Genomic DNA, 19,284 nt, shown 5'->3' on the forward strand with positions numbered 1-19,284 from the left:
GGAGCTGGAGAGCCGCATCTTGATATCAAAAGAGCCGCATGCGGCTCGCGAGCCGCAGGTTGCCGACCCCTGGCTACTTCATTGCAATATATAACCATTCTCAGAGAACAAACGAGAAAAAATTTTGTCCAAACTAATCCTGAGCTTTAAATATAACATAATCATGCTGGTCAAAAATATATAAAGACGTTAGCTTTATTCGTGAATGGTTTCTCGCGTTATGTTTATTTTTTTCATTTTTGGCTTTTATAATATCAATTTTGAAAACATTGATTTTTATGGCTATACTATTGTATAGTACTTCTGATTTAAGTAACAATTCAGAGAATCAATTGCTTTTTAGTATACATAGTACAAAACTATTCAAATAAGCTTTGTGGGTATCCCTATTTTAAAGAAGGGCAGTAAGTCATGGAAGTAGTGTGAATGTTTACCTACCTTTCAAACTATAGCTCTTGTAGATTTTAAAATATTTTTCTACGCAACAATCTCTGCTATAGTAGACCTGTTTTTTTTTTTTTTTTTTTTACAAAACCACTTTCAAGATGCATGAAAAACATAATTTTTGAAAAAAAATTTTTATTGTTTTTTGGTCGGAACTGGGCTCCTAAACGTCCTGGGCCCCCCCCGCATTGCGGGGTCTGGCGGTATGGTAGTTCCGCCCCTGACTGCTATCTGTAGAGACACAACAAGTTAGATGGGCATTTGTTATCTGTAGAGACAAGTTAGGGGGACATTTGCTATCTGTAGAGACACGACAAGTTAGATGAACATTTGCTATCTGTAGAGACACGACAAGTTAGAGGGACATTTGCTATCTGTAGAGACACGACATGTTAGAGGGACGTTTGCTATCTATAGAAAAACGACTAGTTAGCATATCTTGAAACGCAAACAAAGTCTGGGTGTACATTTGTAGATTTCGCTTCTCGGAGTTGAGATAAATACATTAGAGACATCGATTCTTTGCGCCCAACGCGGTTTTATTATCAGAATATAATTAGACCATCCTAGGATTAGAACAAAATCAGATATGGTATCGTGGTAAATTTTAGGTAACAATAAAAAAAAATTCCTCTATGTTTTTGGCCTTAAACATTTGTGATGATATAAAGCGCCATAGTGAATACGGACTAGTGGGAATGAGCTATATCAAAACATAACAAAACAATGTAATTTCTAAGAAAACTATGACCTACCTTGTGTGTAGGCAAAAGTCACACACGAGCAGACAATGACTGACCAGAACACATGCATATTGTCGTAACGGACCACTCAGGTTCTCCAGGACTTTTGTAGTCGCGTCCGTCCTCTAGAACCTTCTGTTGACGTAAGTGTCCACTAAACTTCACTAAGTTTTAAAACGTTGAATGGACTATCAACATCGCACTAAACGTACCTCACTACTCACTAGAAGGTGACATGTTTTGAGTTCTGGGGTTTCCTCCCTTGCCCCATGCCTTCACATCAAGGAAGGCAATCGTAAAGCACTATCGCCATGATTTAAGTGGTTAACTAGTTGGTGAATAACAAAACTCGCTTTCTGTGGACAAAATTGTTGAACAAGGCGTGACTCATAGAAGAGAAATATTGTATAAGATTTATGTTAAATGTCGACCATTCGTATTTATTATGTAAGATTATTTTTATTATCGAACACAACAGAAAAAAGGATATGGATAATAATTTGATATCATCTATCCTCTCATACCCCACATGAGAGTTGAACGAATGATACCGGTGCATTAGGAGTGAGTAGTCTACACTATCAGATCTGGGGCACTCGAAATTTTCGGGGGGGGGGGGGGGGGTGTGAGAGACTCTGCCGACCACCAAAAGATTCCCTACATCAATACCTTGCGCAAAAGAGGTGATTAAAAAGTGTGATGGACATCATCATTTTTAACAGAAACATATTTATAGCCTACAACTCACCTTTCTTATGAATCCAAACCTTACGACACACCACAAATGGAAAGGGTATTTAAAAATTTATGTCATCACCCCCACCCCCCCCCCCCCACCCCTCCACCCTTTCAATTAGACAATAAGATTAAGATTAAACAAGAGTACCCTTTATAATGTATGCACCACATTGTTTCGCATGTAGTGAAGACAGAATATTTGCGACATCCGTACTTTTAGTTTACTACACAGACAACGGGCTATAGGATAGGCCGTGTAATTAATACGCGTCTTTTGTTTCCGTTTTTCTTGTATCTTCTTTTTTTTTACTTACCTGGTGTATGTAATGAAAACAGTTATACTCGTACAAAAATTTTAAGTCGTGCGCTGAACTTGCCACACAGCCTATTCTATTTCCAATTCTATAAACATTTTCTCTCTTTGTGCAGGGTGCGGAAATTTGATCCTTTGCCCATGGATGTCTCTGCGCATCTTCTCCCTAAGGCATAATTAAAGTGAGCGGGTGAGTGATTGTGTTTTAATTTAATTAGCCGTATCGTTATTGTGTTTGTGTGTGCGTGCGTAAGTTTTGTAGGCCGGCATCCGGTCCATTGAGTATAAAAGTCCTCAGTATTCTCGTTATTTTTATTTTCCAATCAACGAAAAGAATGTAGATCTCGGCGAATCAGATTCACTGTGGGCATTTGGCCGCAGGCCACGTGTAACGTTACGATTGTACCTGGCTGGGTGTTTGATTTTGTTAGTTCGAGGTTTTGATTTAGAATGGTTCCATTTTTACTTTCTCGTATATACGAAGTATAGATAAAATCTTGTAATCCTGAGTCGGAAAAACATTGTTTTGCTATCTTGTCCGTATGTATGTGTGTATATGTGTCTGTGTGTAAACACGATAACTTGAGTACAGCTAGGTTGATGAAATTTCATTTATTAGTATTATATCAAAATCGTAGATCCGTATCAACTTTTGAGCGATTTTCGATAACCGGAAGTAAAATTTCACATGTAAGTAAAAGTTCTAATTCTCTGCCTTCTATCAAATTTTGAGTAATTTCCGTCGACCGGAAGTAGTAATTTACGCTAGTTCCGATTTCTCAAAAAAAAAAAAACGCATGTGAATTTATAAAGCACTAATAATATCCCGCACTATTATGCACAAAATTTATTTGGCGCTAACTTGGTGTGCAATTCTTTTTTTTTTACGAGATTCTATTCTATTATAAAAAGTTTAAGTAATTAAAAATGGATTAAAAATATTGTCTATGTCCCGAGTTGCCATCCCCCGTAGTGTTATATTAGAATATTCGAGAAAGTTTAGGGGAGATCACTCCCGGTTTATTTGTGTGTAGTTCATTTAATAAAAGTTATGATTAGTTGATTTTCTTTCTTTTTTAATCTAGATTAAGGTTAGGGATTAACTAATCTGGGTTTAGCCAGACTTGCACAGACGCCCGGTACTTATAGAGTGATTCATGTAAACCTCGTGAGACATCACAGGTCACGCCCAGTCTCTGTATTTAACAAGCAATTAATTAAGGGGTAAATTACTTCCTGGTTGTATTTTTAACAGCTGTAGATTGTGTTGTGTATGGTAGAAACACAGACTCTCTCGTGTATTTATTTAAAATGGGGGGGGGGGGGGGTTAAGTGTGTGTATGTATTTGTACATATTAAAATAAAAATTTAAAAGTTAATATATTTGTGAGTTAGGATCATTAGAAATAGGCGAGAGTGTGTGGGCCAAGCCAGGAGACATGTTGACCAGATATTGAGCACACCACTGTCCTGAACTGAACAACTTGTTTGAGCAGATGTTTGCTTGCTCACAACACAGTGAACTATTGAATATCTAGCTGAGTTGGTTCATTGGGAAAGTAAGTAGTTCCCTTTCCAAACCTGATGGTCTATGGGGCAAGAAATTGATTCTCCTGTTTCTGTGACCTTGGCATATGATTAAGAGATAATGTGGTCAGCACTATGCCCAGCCGCCTTTACTATTCCTAATGCGAATTAGTTGGCAACTCAGGGACGTTCTACTGACTTGAATCTGGATTTGAACTGGAGACTTTCGGGTTAGCAGTCTAGCTCCCTATTGCTAGACCACTCCTTCCCATGACAATATTTTAGAGGAAAGCATACATGAGACCTTTTAGTAGGTTAATCGAGCAACTATGTCAGTTTCCAAGTGTCCTCAAGAAAATAAAATTTGTACATTGTGATGAGATTTGTTTGTTTGTAACATTTTTCCTGCAACATAAGTGTTAATAATGTCATCTTCAATGTTTCAATAAAAATAAGACATGCAAATTATTTAAAAAATTATCAACTTTAATAATCAACATTGGTTGCATAAGAAAAAGAGAAAATATAAATATAGGCAGTACATGGACATGTCACCACTACTGGTCACATGACATCACCACTGGTCCCATGACAAGAACAACTGGTCAATGACAAGACATCACCACTGGTCACATGACATGACCACTGGTCACAAGACATCATCACTGGACACATGACAAGACATCATCACTGGTCACATGACAAGACATCATCACTGGTCACATGACATAATCACTGGTCACATGAAATGACCACTGGTCACATGACAAGACATCACCACTGGTCACATGACATCACCACTGGTCACATGATATGACATCACCACTGGTCACATGACATCACCAGTGGTCAATGACAAGACACCACGACTGGTCACATGACAAGACACCACTGGTACATGACAAGACATCACCACTGGTCACATGACAACACCACTGGTCACATGACAAGAGACATGGCAGCAAACCTATACTGCAAGGATGTTGGGTTGCGCACCAGCACTGTGCAGTGCCGCCTCCCCTGTTGTTTCTCCAGGAGATCTAACACAGCCAACACAGAGCAGAAGCCCAGCCCTGAACCTTGACCTATGCCAAGGTGAAAGTCACCTCCAGTGATGAAGCCCATAACTGGACGAGAGGTGTGACTCAACAGCCTGACATCTGCTTGAGTGACCTCAGGTCCGGATCCTGTAACCCGATCTGTTGATGTTGCCTGCGCTAGTCCAATTACTGGTGTCTGACCAGCTGATATTAGCTGACCAGGTCCAGCTGATGTAGCCAGGGCAGGTCCAGTTGATGCCTGACCAGTTGATGTAGCCTGGGCAGGTCCAGTTGATACCTGACCAGTTGATGTAGCCTGGGCAGGTCCAGTTGATACCTGACCAGTTGATGTAGCCTGGGCAGGTCCAGTTGATGCCTGACCAGTTGATGTAGCCTGGGCAGGTCCAGTTGATACCTGACCAGTGAGTCCTGCCACACCCACAACACCAGCTGATTTCTTCCCCCTCCTTTTCTTTTTCCTTAGCTTTAACCTCAGCAGCCTCTCTGCTCTTCTCTGTGCCAGAAATGGATCTTTATGCTGGGGTTCCAGTGGCCCACTGTATGTCTTGTCTCTGGCCAGTGCTGTCAAATCTTCCTCAGATGGAACACATATCTGGCCATTGATGGCTGGGACACCGCGGCACTGGATCATCAGATAGACGGGAACCAGGGCAGATGAACAAACAGGGAGACAACTTTCACCAAACTTCTTTGACAAAAGAGTTCTCACATTTTTCGCATCTTTGCCCACAGATTTCTTCAGCTGCCTGAAGAAGTTTAGAGTATCTGTGAGTGCATCGTTGAGAAACCTGGTGATTCGTCTCTCTCGTAACACAAAATAATTGTTTCTCTGAGGTGAGACTGCATATTTCTCCTGCCATTCTTTCACAAGTTTCCCAAACTCAAACCTAAAAGGGGAGGTAATCCCAAGCTTCGTGTAGTTAGGGCGCTTGGCTGGGGGCCTGCGATTGTGTTTTAATTCTAATGCTAGCAGCTCCCCTGTCAGTTCTTCTTGCCCAGATGGTGTGTCAGGGAAGTCGTAAGGCTCCGCCAGCATTCTGGCTTGTAGGGCCACACTCCGCGCCTCCCTGAGCCCCCCAGTTCTGGCCCCTCTGTACACCAGCGCTACCCAGAACGCCATAGCCCAGCCTGAGGGGACGAGTAGGTCCCAGCCCCCAGCATAGCCAGCCCTGGCACCAGTTGTGATGGATCCTGGTCTGTGCATCAAAATGACAGGAATCAGGGACTCTCTCTCACCCAGGTCCAATGGCGTCCCTGAAACAGGTGTAGTCTAAAGTAAGAGGTGCATCAACTTGTTTAACAGATACATTTTTTATACATGATTAAAATTAGATGATGCAATTAAGATTGATGCAATTAACAGTGAAAATCATATTTCATTATTCACAATTAAATCTTTATAAAATGTAAATATAAAAAAAACCAATACTGGGTACTACAAAATGATAATTATTGTTTCCTTTTTGTTACAATTTTATTTTCTAAGAATTTAATGCATATCTTTAAAGAATATGAATGAATGAGTAACAACAGAAAATGTGAGTCATTTTGAAGAAATGGTATAGAAAGAACATGTAACTTTCTTTATGTGGAACACGTACCTTGTATCATTGATCATGTCGAACAAGTACCTTGTTTACATAGAATATGTACCTTGTTTATGTAGAACATGTGCCCCATTTATGTGGATCAGGTAACTTGTTTATGTGGAACACAAACTTGTAAATGTATAAACCAGTACCTGGTATCAAGTGTTTGCTTCTCATCTCATTGAGCTGATGTTCTGCCATCTTTGTTGCTTTAACTTTCTCTCTGATGACAGGGTCCCACAGTGGGCTGTCAGCTACTTGTTCAGTGAAGGCGGGAGTGGACAAACTGTTCACCGCTGAACCTGAGCAAGAGATAGTACATCTGTCTTGTGTTACAAGAGATAGTACATCTGTCTTGTGTTATAAAACATCTGTCTTGTGTTACAAGAGATAGTACATTTGTCTTGTGTTACAAGAGATAGTACATCTGTCTTGTGTTACAAAACATCTGTCTTGTGTTACAAGAGATAGTACATCTGTCTTGTGTTACAAAACATCTGTCTTGTGTTACAAGAGATAGTACATCTGTCTTGTGTTACAAAACATCTGTCTTGTGTTACAAGAGATAGTACATCTGTCTTGTGTTACAAGAGATAGTACATCTGTCTTGTGTTATAAAACATTTGTCTTGTGTTACAAGAGATAGTACATCTGCCTTGTGTTACATGAGATAGTACATCTGTCTTGTGTTACAAGAGATAGTATATCTGTCATGTGTTACAAAACATCTGTCTTGTGTTACAAAACATCTGTCTTGTGTTACAAGAGATAGTACATCTGTCATGTAATTTTTGAAAGTGATTAAAAAGTAGATTAAGACAGCTATTTCAGATTACCTTTTATGGATCATTAAATTTGGTTGAAATTATTCAATGAGACTTTTTATATAGCTTAACCTTGTTTGTTATGTTAAAATATATTGGTTTAAGTTAACAGGGGTGTACGCACAGAGTAATATGGAAAAAAAATTGACGAGGGGGGTATACATTTAATGTGACATATAATGGCTCTTGAGTAAATTTTTGACTTTATTAGTTTTTAATATCCCTCTTTAACATAGTAACAACCTTTGGTGCTGATGAACAGCTTCTCATGTCTTTTGTGAGCTGAAAAACTATGTAGGTAAATTAGCTTTGAGTGTAAATATACTTTCAAAAATATAGTGTGTTTTTAACAAGAGGATAAGTTAGCCCACTGTATTTTCTATCATATTACATGTCACAGATACAACATAACTGATATGACTAGTGAAAGACTAGGACAGGATTTGAACCTGTGACCTCTGGCATTAACACCAGTGCTCTACCAGCTGAGCTACCTAGCCAAAGTGAATTTCATATCATTACTTACAGACACACCACTACACAAAAATGAAAAAAATAACAAACAGACAAACTGCTCAAACAAATACACAAGATTAAATGTTATCATCAATTACAAACAAACACACCACTGAACAAACACACATGGTTTCTAAAAAGCCAGCACACATAAAAACAACTCACCACTGTTGATTAGTGTGACCTTGCTGCGCTTTGGGGGCAACAACAGCCTGGGGTCCCTGACAGTCAGGCCCAGAATGCTGTTGGCTGGCACCTGGCCTGGCGTGCTACACTGAAGGTCCCTCCATACATCTGCTTGCTGCTTGAAGGATTCTTGTTGAAGGGAGGACGAGTAGTAACTCTTCCACCAGAAGTCAACGTTACCTTGGGCTGGACTGTCTGTGCACTGGCTGATCATGGGAGATAACTGTAAAGTTTCACTCAACACAACATTGGAAGCTGGTCCAAAAAGTCGGAGTTTGACCAGCTCATTATTTAAAGGTCTAACAACAACATCTGAGCTTCCCTCTGCCATTACTTCGGAGGATCCCAGGTCAAAACATTTTGTGATCTCATCAAAAACTTGAGAGAAAATAGAGAGATGGCAGCCAACCCAGATGGTTGATTGAGTTGTGTGGGGTGGGAGTGCTGGCCTCCAGAAGTAGCTGACTGGTCCAATGGCACCATAGGGGTACATGTCATGCTTATACAAGACCAAAGAGGCATGGCGGGTACCCAACGATGTCAATTTTGATGCAAAGGTTGGTCCTAGAAATGAATAATAAACGTGCAGTAAAAAAACTGATAAAAACTGTATTTTTTTAAGGAAATTTAAATTCTGATTTTCGACTAAAAGATTCAAAACACTGGTCAGACAACTCCGTTACCATTAAATAATTCTATTATTTTATTTTAAGTATTGGATCTATGTAGTTACACAAAAAAGAAATACTGAACTAAGATGTCAATTTGGTGATCAATTAAATTTACTTTCTGATCAAATTAAAGCAATAGAAAATAGAATAGCTGCTAAATTTTTATATCAATTGTATTTAAACAAAACAAGTAATTAATTCCTACATTTAAAAAAAAGATTAAATCTAATCACTGTTAAAGTTATGACAACCAATACCGACCTGTTTTTTCACTACACAAATGGGAAAGAGCAGTAAGAATTTTCTCCCTTAATCCTGTGATTTCAATGTATTTTTCAAATGACACGTCCTAGAGAAAAATGTTAATAAATTATAAATTGAAACAGATACTGGTTGGATCCTGATATGCAATAAACAGATATAAAATCTGAAACAGATAAAACAGCTGGACACCTGACATGCATGAAATAATAAATGTTAATAAAGAAAAAGTGACACTCTTTTTTTAACTTTCAAATTTAACATCCAAAGCTAATATTTATTCTAAATGAATTTCTTTCAGAAATGGATTTAATAATTAGTAAATATTAAATGAGACGGAGTAGCCTAGTGGTGGAGCGCTTGACTGAGTTCGAATCCGGGTTCACGTTAGTGGAACATCCTTGAGTCCACCCAACTCTGATGGGTACCTATCTCATGTTATTGTTAGGGAAAGTAAAGGCGGCTGGCATAGCGCAGTTCACATTATCCCTTTATATTCAGGGTTCAAGAAAAATATGAACTCCACTTCATATGCCCAATGTATTGTTAGGTCTAAAGAGGTATCTTTACTTATTTTTTTAAATATTAAATAGTTCTTAGCTTGTTTTTTCGCAAAAGGATGTAAAAAATGGTGTTTATTGTACAGAATTACTATAAAAATAATTACACATGAAAAATTAATAAACCCCTTAAAATAGACACATTACCTAATTTTTGAGCTAGTCTTTGCAGATGCCCCCTTTTGACTACTTTCCAAAAAAAAATACCTGACTTTGGTAACTAATAAATATGCTTGATTTACTTACAGTTGGATATTTGTAGATTAAAAAATTTAAACTATTGAAAATATGTTAGAAAAAACCTTACTAAAGCCTTATATTACATATAATTAACTTCACAGTGAATGGCAACAGCATAATTATTATTTAGAAAAATAACAGAAATAATTCAAACATTTCAATAATTATGATCCAACCAAGTTGCAAAATCAGATATTTTCAATATGTTCACACTTGACAGCTGAAACAAATATACAGTTGGACTAACAAAAAAAAAAAAAGCAGACCACTTTTACAATTATAACATTGAGCTGACCTGCATTAGACAATGATTGTTGACAGCTCTGTAGCAAGCACGGACACTTTTGTCATTAGGGTGAACTGCCAGTTTACAGCCCCATTTTTCAACCATCTTAAATCTTTTTGCATGCCAAATGTGCGTTTCAAGCCAGCCAATCCTACGCTTCCTTCTTTCATACTCTGAGAGAAGATTACTTGGACGCCGTCTGAATTTACGACTTGGGCGTTTTCCTGGAGCTTTAGTTTTTTCCAACTAAATAAAAAAAGGAAGTAAAAACTCATGTAAACCAACACTGTATTAAATTTGTTTTTAGAAAAAGTGTTTTGCATAAATCATCAACAATTCTAAGTCTCAACTAAACGGTCATTTGAATATATCAGCGATGTATGGGTAGGGTAAGAGAGGTATGCAATAACTACTCACTTCTAGCTTGACAATGCTGTGAAGTCTCTTGGGAACTCTTTTGATATTATGACTCATTGCCCTTCTCCTCATGTGGCGGGGTAGCTTCTGAAAAGCCAAATGGTTGCCTCCAACATCTTTCACTGCCTGTGTGAGCGCTTGGATCTCAGTGGCTCGACTCTCAACAAAGTGTTCAACATTTATGTCTAGTAAAAATACAAAAATATCTCAGCTGGTAAATAAAAATTATGATACTCACAATAATAAGCATAAAAAAATATTTAAACTAAATTTACTTAATTTAATATTTATTGTCACTCTCACTCACTACCATGCACACCACACCTCTCCATGACAACACTTCTTACGTTTGAAGCTAAACAAAACAACAAATCCAGTTAGACTTTTTAAGTGGCCATGCACCCAGAGTTCCTCACTAGTAATGACCAAATAGCGGTCACGTGGTTTAAAAAAAAAAAAAAAAATTGGTTGTCATTCAAAAGTCGTGTCTTATTTTTAAAAGTGCTTGCGATATTTGATTTATTAATAGTTCTACAACCTTCAAATCATTTTTGTACCCTCCAGGCTATTTTAAAAGTTTTATTAATTTTAATGAGACCGACTTTAAAATTTAGCCTCCATTCTCCAAAGCAAATTTTAAAATGCTTTTCTGGCATATCTAGCCCTGGCCAACTATAGCATGTTTATATAATGTGAAACCCGCCATTTTGCTCGTGGTAAACATTTTTAAAAGTAATTCTAAGAAGGTCTCTGGAACTAAGACGAAAAATCGTCGGAAGTCATGCATCTGGTCCGTACGCCATATTGTTGTAAGCAACCAGCCACGCCTCCCGGGTAGCAGCAATACTAACAATATAAGCATAACATCAAACAGAAACAAGCCTTCACAATTATTAATGCAAATTTACATAAAGGAACCACCCGTTTCATAATTTATCATTAGAATTCAATTATTTGCTAACATATTTTGTGAAATTTTCATTTTTGTTTCCCACTTGTTTCATTTTTTACAGAGATTATGTAAGACCATACAAAAAGAAAAAAAATATATTTCTCCTCTCCTATTAAAGCTAGAAATATAATTTTGGTACCAATGGAATTCTTAATCCTTCCTCTAACTAACTCATATGATTTTAAGATAAAATAGGCTTACTCAAAAATTCATTTTGTATGCTACAACCTACACAGTAAAACTCCATTTTAGAGTATTTTATTCTCCGCTTCTCGTTTACCTCCAGTTGAGCTTATTTTATTATTATAATAACCGAAGCACACCACAACATTAGGAAAACACGATTCATTTATTTGTATTGTATTTTTGTTTTAACAAATGAATAAAAATGAATAAAAAAACAAAGAGACTGACTTCATTTTAGAATTTGATAATTTACTTATGTCAAAACTTGAGAAAAATCCAAATTTAGAATATTGAATGTGCTTTGTTCGTGTGTCAGTTAGCATTTTCACGGCAATGGGTGAAGTACGAAAACATACCTCACAATTGCAAGGCGGTTAAGTTTGTATTGTTACAAGTATCTCCCAGGCATGATACCATAAAAAACATTTATGAACTTACAATGACCCCAAAACTGAGGCCAACACAATTTCAAACAGCTATTGCCCGAACTATGACGTATGCTGATAATTAAAGTTAATGTGAACTCACGGTGAACCCACGACCATGTAAGGTAGGAATGTTGGGATATTTTTCCTAATTAACATAGAATGATAAAATGTACACAGATTAATCCTATAATATACCCCATTGATAAAGATACCAAATTTATCATTCTAGGCCTAATAGTTTTTTTATATGAATTTTTAAAGTTATGTATTAAACTTGTTATATATCACTGTAACAATCGGATTTAATTGTGTGATTGGCTTTAGGCTTGCATACCACTGCTGCTATTTGAGATATAATTATAAAACTTTGCACATTAGTGCTAGAGAGTGTGGGCAATAGAAATATGAAAGTAAAATCAAAATTTGATGAAGGATAATTAGAACTAATTAAGTCAAATTAAAGTGAGGGGTGCTGTTCTATATAGGCCAATATGCAGACTGAAAGTCTATGTTTTTTTTTTTTAAATATTAAAATTGAAACTTTGCTAGAGGGTGGGGGCAATAGAAATATAGAAAAAAATTATATTAAGTATGACTGCATATAATTAAAAAGTCCTATGAAAGGGTGTTGCACCCTTTTATAGTAATTATAGTGACTGCAACGGACGTATGTCCAGAATGTTACTATAATAGATAGGATACATTTTGGTTATTGATACTGAAGCATGTAATAAGAAGAATGCTGAAAAATAAAACTAGGGATGGTGTGATAAAGCACTCAACTACTAACATGCAAGTCTTAAGCTCAGATCTCAGACGAGTCTGTCTGTGTAGCGTGCAGCATCCACCAAGCTCGGATGAGTACCTGACCGATGTAATGTAAGGGAAAGTAAAGGTAGCTTGGCAGAGAGCTAACCACACCATCACTTCATGTGCAGTGGTCAAGAAACAGATAAACTCTACTTCAGCTGCTTTATGGATGATGGATTGACAGGTCCAAAAGGGAAACTACTTTAATATACTATGGCCTTTATAAGGCCCTATTGATATTTTGGTACAACTAAATTACTAATCAATAGAAAAACCTTAAATTCTTGTAAAAGTTTATTAAGCTAAGTGTTAGGTTGTACCAAATCAGAAGTTACAGCTTCCCTGTCTATCTGCTTATATGAATATATATATTGGCAACATGCAGTGATTTAAATCCATATTGTTTGTTGTTATTTGTTTTTTGTTACTTTTTATTATTAAATGTAAAAATTGTATCCTAAATTATTATGAATGATAATTATCATGCCTTTTTCATGTCATTCTAAATTCACTGCCTTATTAATTAGTACCCCCCCCCCCATGTCAATTGCTGCACCTTTTGTTTATTATTTACTAATGTCATAAGCATAATTATTACAAATAATTAAATAAGTTTATCACCAAGCTTCTTTACTTATCATAACCAATAATAGGCCCAGAATTACTTTATCAATCGATACATATATAGTATATAGCATTAGTTATACTAAGAAATAGGCCTACAACTTATTTATAGTATAAAGTATAATAGTATATTAAAGGCTATTAGTATTAGCCTTAAATCTAAGTAAGTAGATATGTGTGAAATGCTTGACATTAGTTAATGTAAGCCTAAGCTTCTTGCCTGTCATTTTTAATAGATAACTTGATCAATGTATTTTATCTAGTTTTAACAATGCCACCCACAATTTAAATTCTTTCCAACTTCGAAAACTACGCCATTGGCATTAGTGCGCATATTTTATCGATAATAGGTAATGCGGTGCTAAACAGACGCCATGGCGTTGTCAAGGCCGAAGCGCTTGCTCGGGGATTTGACATGTATGATAACTCGTAAGCAGAAGTAGTAAATGCCATAAAACCGTTATTATAATAATATTTGTTTATTTAATGGACACTTAAAACTAATGGCAAGACACTTATAATGTGTTTAATACGTAAACTTATTTAAAATGTGACAGCACCGTACGGGACATGTTCGCGAGATAAATTCATTAGAATCGTGCGATCGATTTCGGCTTAAAGATTGTCATAATGGCGGTAATTTTCTAATTGAAACATATAATACGACTACACTAGAATATCTATATCGAATATTTCTAAAAACTCGATTCCAACAGTGAGATTCGGCATTTTTCGGAAAAGGGCGAGTTTTTATAAAGACTGCATCAAAAAGTCCGGATGTTGAATACCGAATCGAAACAGCGGAAGTCGGAATGCCTAATGTAAGGATTTTTTTCACGCTGACAATCTTATGATTAACGATATTTGATTGGAACTGTTCTAATGCTTTTTTGTTTTACCTTTTCTAATTAAAAAAATAAGTAGGCCTAGATTTAGCTCTAGTCAAGTCTAGTCCTAGTGTTTTCCTTAATTTCCTAACGTTTTTGTGTGTTTCGGTTGTGTTTATAATAAAATAAAAACTGGAGGTGAACAACACTTACACTTACACTGTCTTACACTAGTATGAAAACCTGTTTAATTTTTACCAAAATACTGGTTGGTTTCTTTTCTTACCATACACTATTTTTTCTTGCATCTTTGACTCTGTCAATTTGACAAGTCTATTGTGTTTAGCTGGTGTTGAGCCGTCAACATCAAATGTTTTGTTATCCACTTCAGAAGTAGTGCTTGGTCTTACTCTTTTGCGAGCCTGTTTACCATTATTAGATCTAATTACCGAAGTCATACTTGTATTGTTTTGATTAAAAGTCTAAATTTTTAGAACGTAGATCTAGATTTCGAACAATCGAGATTCTATGTTTACAAGTAAATCTAGAACTAGAATCTAGATTATTCTAGATTATACGCATTTCTCATAGCACGTTTCCATTTTGTTTTTAACATTTATCTAAACTTTTTACTTTAGGCCTAACAACTTTCTTAAAATTATACTATATCCAAGGGGCTTAATTTGTACGGTATTTGTTAATTTTTACATAATTTTTATTTTCTCGCATACAGAGTAAGGAGCAAGTAGGCCTATTGTAACCGTGTTCAAATGATTGTAGGAAAAAAAAGTCACAGGAAAAAAAAACACAGGAAAAAAAAACACAGAAAAAAAGTCACAGGAAAAAAAGTCACAGGAAAAAAAGTCACAAATATATATTTGCATGATATTTGTTAACACTTTTATCATAAAAGTTTTATGTATTAAATATTTAGAGAGTGCAAATTAACTTAGGATTAATTAAATGTAATGTAATGTGTGTAGGCTGTTTACGCATAGGAATTTTTATAATTCATCTAAAAATATTTATTATGAAGTAGGCCCTATGTAGATTATAATTATTTTAAACTTAGATTAGTAACATTTAATAGAATGCTCCACGTTTTTCATCGTGTTTTTTTTTTAAATACCAATATTAAATTACCGTGAAATGGTAAGTTCATCTGACTTGCTGCCCTCAACTCATGGCAACAATAGTTATGTTTAGTTCAACCACCTTTACTTCCCACATTTATCACGCTCATTACATAACAAAACTTAGGTTCAAAACAGAAAGCCGACAAGGTTCAAAGGCTGTCGATGACGTATAACGTCAACACACAATATGTTCGGACAATGCCTACTGAGGAGAGGCCGTCTAGAGTATAGCCTACGGCAAAATGTGCCTAATTTTCTTTTATAATTAACTTTTCTACCGCGTATTTAACTAAATATGTAACAAATGTTGAGATTGTTGTGTTCATTATCTTAGAGTATTGTTTACTTACAATTGTTATAAATCATAATGCTTTTAACGTCTATAAATAATTTATGCTATCAAAAATTACAACCCACAACAATAAACATACAAAATTTTACAATTTTTATCAAATTAATAAAAATATTTCTAATATTGTGACTTTTTTTCTGTGACTTTATTTCTGTGACTTTTTTTTCGATAAAATTTATCCACTGTGACTTTTTTTCTGTGACTTTTTTTCCTAGCAAAAACTGTGACTTTTTTCTGTGTTTTTTTTTTCCTGTGACTTTTTTTCCGTTTACCGTTCAAATACCACATGAAATTTTGACAGTTTTCACAGTTTTCCACCTCAGTACTTCAAAGGTGAAGTATAGAGGACTTTAATCGGGCAAAAATTCCAAATCCAGATTTATCAAAATAAAGGCGTTTTACGCGTCATCAAGTCGGAAAAACTGGACTGTGTGGGCTGTTTGTGTCAGAGACGTAGCGAGGGGGGGGGGTACATATGTCCCCGGGCGCCGATCTTAGGGGGCGCCAAAATGGGTTGGAAAAACAAATTACAATGTCATTTTAGCTGCATTTTTGCATTATAAATAGTTTGAGGAGGGATGTGCAAATCAAAAGTTTGAAGGGGAAGGGGTGCAAATTGAAACTTTGCTCCCGAGGGGGGGGGGGGAGGGGGAGAGCCAAATTGAAAATTTGTCCCCGGGCGCTGGGAAGGGTCTGTGTGTCTATCTGTAAACACGATAACTTGAGTACCATTCAGCTAAATTGACGAAGTTTGTTATATCAAAATTATAATTCTGTATTAAGTATTAACTTTTCAGCGATTTCCAGTATACGGAAGTGAATATATTCTTCTTTCGGTTTTTCAAACGTCTATAACTTAAGTACTTTTCAGTTTGATAGAAGAAATTTCTCTTAAATCTAGAGATGTAGAAAATCGAATTCTCTGTTTCCTGACAAGTTTTGAGTGATTTCTAGTGACCGGAAGTAGTACTCTGCGCTATTTCTGATTTCTCAAAAACCGCATATGAATTTATTTTTAACTTGATTTATCTGTCTTTCTTTATAGTTTATAAAGTACTCATCTTTTGCACAATTATACACAGATTATTTACTGTTCATTTGCTGCGCAATTCTTTATTCTACGAGATTCTATTCTATTTTTTTAATTAATAAAAAGCTTTAATAACAAGATTTTATTACAAGCTTTTATTTAACTTGCTTCCTCATCCTGTCTATCTGTCGTCATGGATCGAAAAGCTCGAGCGAAATAGCCGGCAGTTCTAACAGACAGATTCGTTTCAAAGTTGGCACGTGGGTCAAGACATGAATAACATGCAGTCTGACAATAAATGTGACTTAATTGGATGCCTAATTAATTTTTAATGAATTAATTAATTCTTTTTATGTTTTCAATTAATACGATCAATGGGCTGAACAGGAGGCCACCAATTTTCTGTTAACGACGATCGTTAAAATTTTTGATTGACATCGCTAATAAAACACGACAAGTGAGTAAATTACTCCAAGGAGGCGTTTTTTGTCAGAACTGCAAGTGTTGAGTGCTCTGATCACACATACCAACATAATACAAAGTGACGTGTCTATTATAACACAGCGCCTTCCATTGGATCCCGACAAGCAGCACTATAACCCGAACAAGTTTACAACAGTACGCCTGTTTAGAAAGGTATGAGATGTTTTCAAATGTTGTTTTCTTATGTGTGTATAGTTCAGGGGCGGAACTACAGTGCCGCTAGACCCCGCAATGCGGGGGGGGGGACGGTTAGGGGCCTAGGGGTCGTCCATAAATGACGTCACGCTTTTTTGGCCATTTGTTTACCCCCTTCCCCCCCCCCCCCCTACGTCACACATCGTCACAAAAATTCAGACCCCCCCTTTAATGACGTCACACTCCACCCCCCCCCCCCCCTAATTTACAATTTATCCTATGTTTTAAATTTGCTGTGTTTTCATCCCTTTAAAATTACCGCTCCTTGACACAGCATTAAAAATGAGCGCGCAGGACCCATTCGTGGCACCAGCAGGTAAACAGTAATACAGTGAGGTGATGTTAAAGCTGATAGGATTAATTTTAAAAAAAATACTTAATGTAAATGTATGTATTTCTTGCAGACATGACGACACACGTGAGAATAACAATATATTGAGTATAATATGCAAATTATTTAAATGTTAGCAGTATGCCCAGACCTTTAATTTTCCTAGTATATTTCATTGTAGCCTATATTCCTATATGATGGACTTAACGGATGTCATCTCTCACAAAGCAATATAAATGTAATTGATTTTTAATAGTAAAGACTTTTCACTAGATTATTAAATTGCGTGTTTTGCTGTTTGCGAAGAGGATATTGAAATAGGACAAGAAATACTTTCACACTGACTTAAATTTAAGCAAGTTTTATAGAAATTTTATTAATAACGATTAAATAATAATATCAGTAACAAGTTATACTTAACCGACGATATCTATATACATTCATATTTCTAAATCTTAGCAAGATCATTAACCGAAGTATTTTGAGAGCAGAGAAGTTTCAAGGAGTTCAGACTCTTCTGGATCTATGTATGCTGCCACTGTAGGAAATGTATCCACTGTCAAGTGTGACCATATTTCTGCCAAAGTGTTTCCGGCAAACTGAAAATTCTTCTTCTCTAAATCTGTGTCTATTGTGACTCCTCTTTCATCTAAATGACTGCCGTAGTGGTCATCGGGTAAAACTAATCCTGTGAGCTCATTGCTAAGTGGCGCCATTTTTCTTTCAACCCTATTAAATGCACTTCTTCCGGGTGCATTTGTAGCAATGAACAAACCATAATAGTTTTGATTGAGAAAGTGGTGTACCGCAACTTTGATCAACTTTTGATACCTAGGATTTTCGTCTGGGCCACCATCAACCGTCAACACTAATATTGGTTTAACGATTTGATCCACACCGCTCTTTGTGATATCATCAAATTCATGTAATGTAAGTAATTTTTCAAAATCAAGTCCATGACTAAGCGCTGTGGATGAGGAATGTTTACTAGAGCTGATTGATATGTATGTTGGGCCGGAGTATCCAACAGCTTCTCGATTTCCCAAGGCGTTGGGCTTAATTTTTATCCCTGCATAAACTGAAGGGATCAGCTTATGTCCAGCAGCCAAAACCCAGTCATGGTCAGGCAAGCTCACCCTGTATTCCATGTGCATGAGCAATGGACTCCGTTTTTTAGCTGCTGTCAACCCAAGGGGAACGCGGGCCTTGTCATTTTGACTTATAAAGCATACCTCATTCGGTCCAAGCATGGAAGCTAACTCTTCTAGGTGATGCAGTGTTGCCGCTGTAAACAAGCGATCAGTGTGATTTGCATGGCAATCGTTTTGCGCTCTTATCAGTTTTACTGGGACTGTCGATACATGTCGTTGCCCTTCATGAGAATAAGTACGTCTTGGCAACAGTCGAAGGTACAGCCCACTTCTACTAATTATAAACCCATCCTGTTTTAACTGATCAGCTAGCTGATCTAATGTTTTAATAGTCCTGTAGACTTCGTGCTGCCTTCTCTCGTGTGATGCTGATCCATGCATAGCAATGTTTATGATAGTTTCC

At 36.5% G+C, this 19,284-nt stretch overlaps 3 protein-coding genes and 1 non-coding gene across 5 annotated transcripts in view; 1 reads left to right on the plus strand and 3 right to left on the minus strand.

Moving 5' to 3' along the window:
• The window catches only part of LOC131928287 (adhesion G protein-coupled receptor L4-like), a 111,089-nt gene extending 109,617 nt beyond the window's left edge, over positions 1-1,472 (minus strand). Inside the window, exons 1-2 of the mRNA XM_059284276.1 lie at positions 1,412-1,472; positions 1,200-1,322 (exon numbers count right to left, since the gene is read on the minus strand). Coding sequence (XP_059140259.1) covers positions 1,200-1,257 — 58 coding nt within the window. The 5' untranslated portion in view covers positions 1,258-1,322; positions 1,412-1,472. The remainder of the gene's footprint in view (positions 1-1,199; positions 1,323-1,411) is intronic.
• Positions 1,473-4,305: 2,833 nt separating this feature from the next.
• On the minus strand, positions 4,306-14,790 carry LOC131928290 (ribonucleases P/MRP protein subunit POP1). The gene is made up of 7 exons (XM_059284278.1): positions 14,490-14,790; positions 10,377-10,561; positions 9,969-10,205; positions 8,874-8,961; positions 7,921-8,505; positions 6,568-6,717; positions 4,306-6,080 (listed from the first exon to the last, which is right to left on the minus strand). The coding sequence occupies exons 1-7, from the start codon at positions 14,659-14,661 to the stop codon at positions 4,705-4,707; spliced, it is 2,793 nt and encodes a 930-aa protein (XP_059140261.1). The 5' UTR covers positions 14,662-14,790; the 3' UTR covers positions 4,306-4,704.
• Positions 7,668-7,739, minus strand: Trnal-uaa (transfer RNA leucine (anticodon UAA)). The gene has a single exon. It is a non-coding gene; the product is annotated as a tRNA-Leu (tRNA).
• A 2,440-nt stretch (positions 14,791-17,230) lies between the features above and the next one.
• The window catches only part of LOC131928293 (32 kDa beta-galactoside-binding lectin lec-3), a 36,104-nt gene continuing 34,050 nt past the window's right edge, over positions 17,231-19,284 (plus strand). For both annotated transcript variants that reach the window (XM_059284282.1, XM_059284283.1), the window contains exon 1: positions 17,231-17,357. The gene's annotated coding sequence lies outside the window, so the exon portion shown is untranslated. The remainder of the gene's footprint in view (positions 17,358-19,284) is intronic.

The sequence above is a fragment of the Physella acuta genome, unplaced genomic scaffold (genome assembly GCF_028476545.2).
Source record: "Physella acuta isolate Inbredline_101_S28 unplaced genomic scaffold, ASM2847654v3 ptg001480l, whole genome shotgun sequence".
NCBI lineage: Eukaryota > Metazoa > Mollusca > Gastropoda > Physidae > Physella > Physella acuta.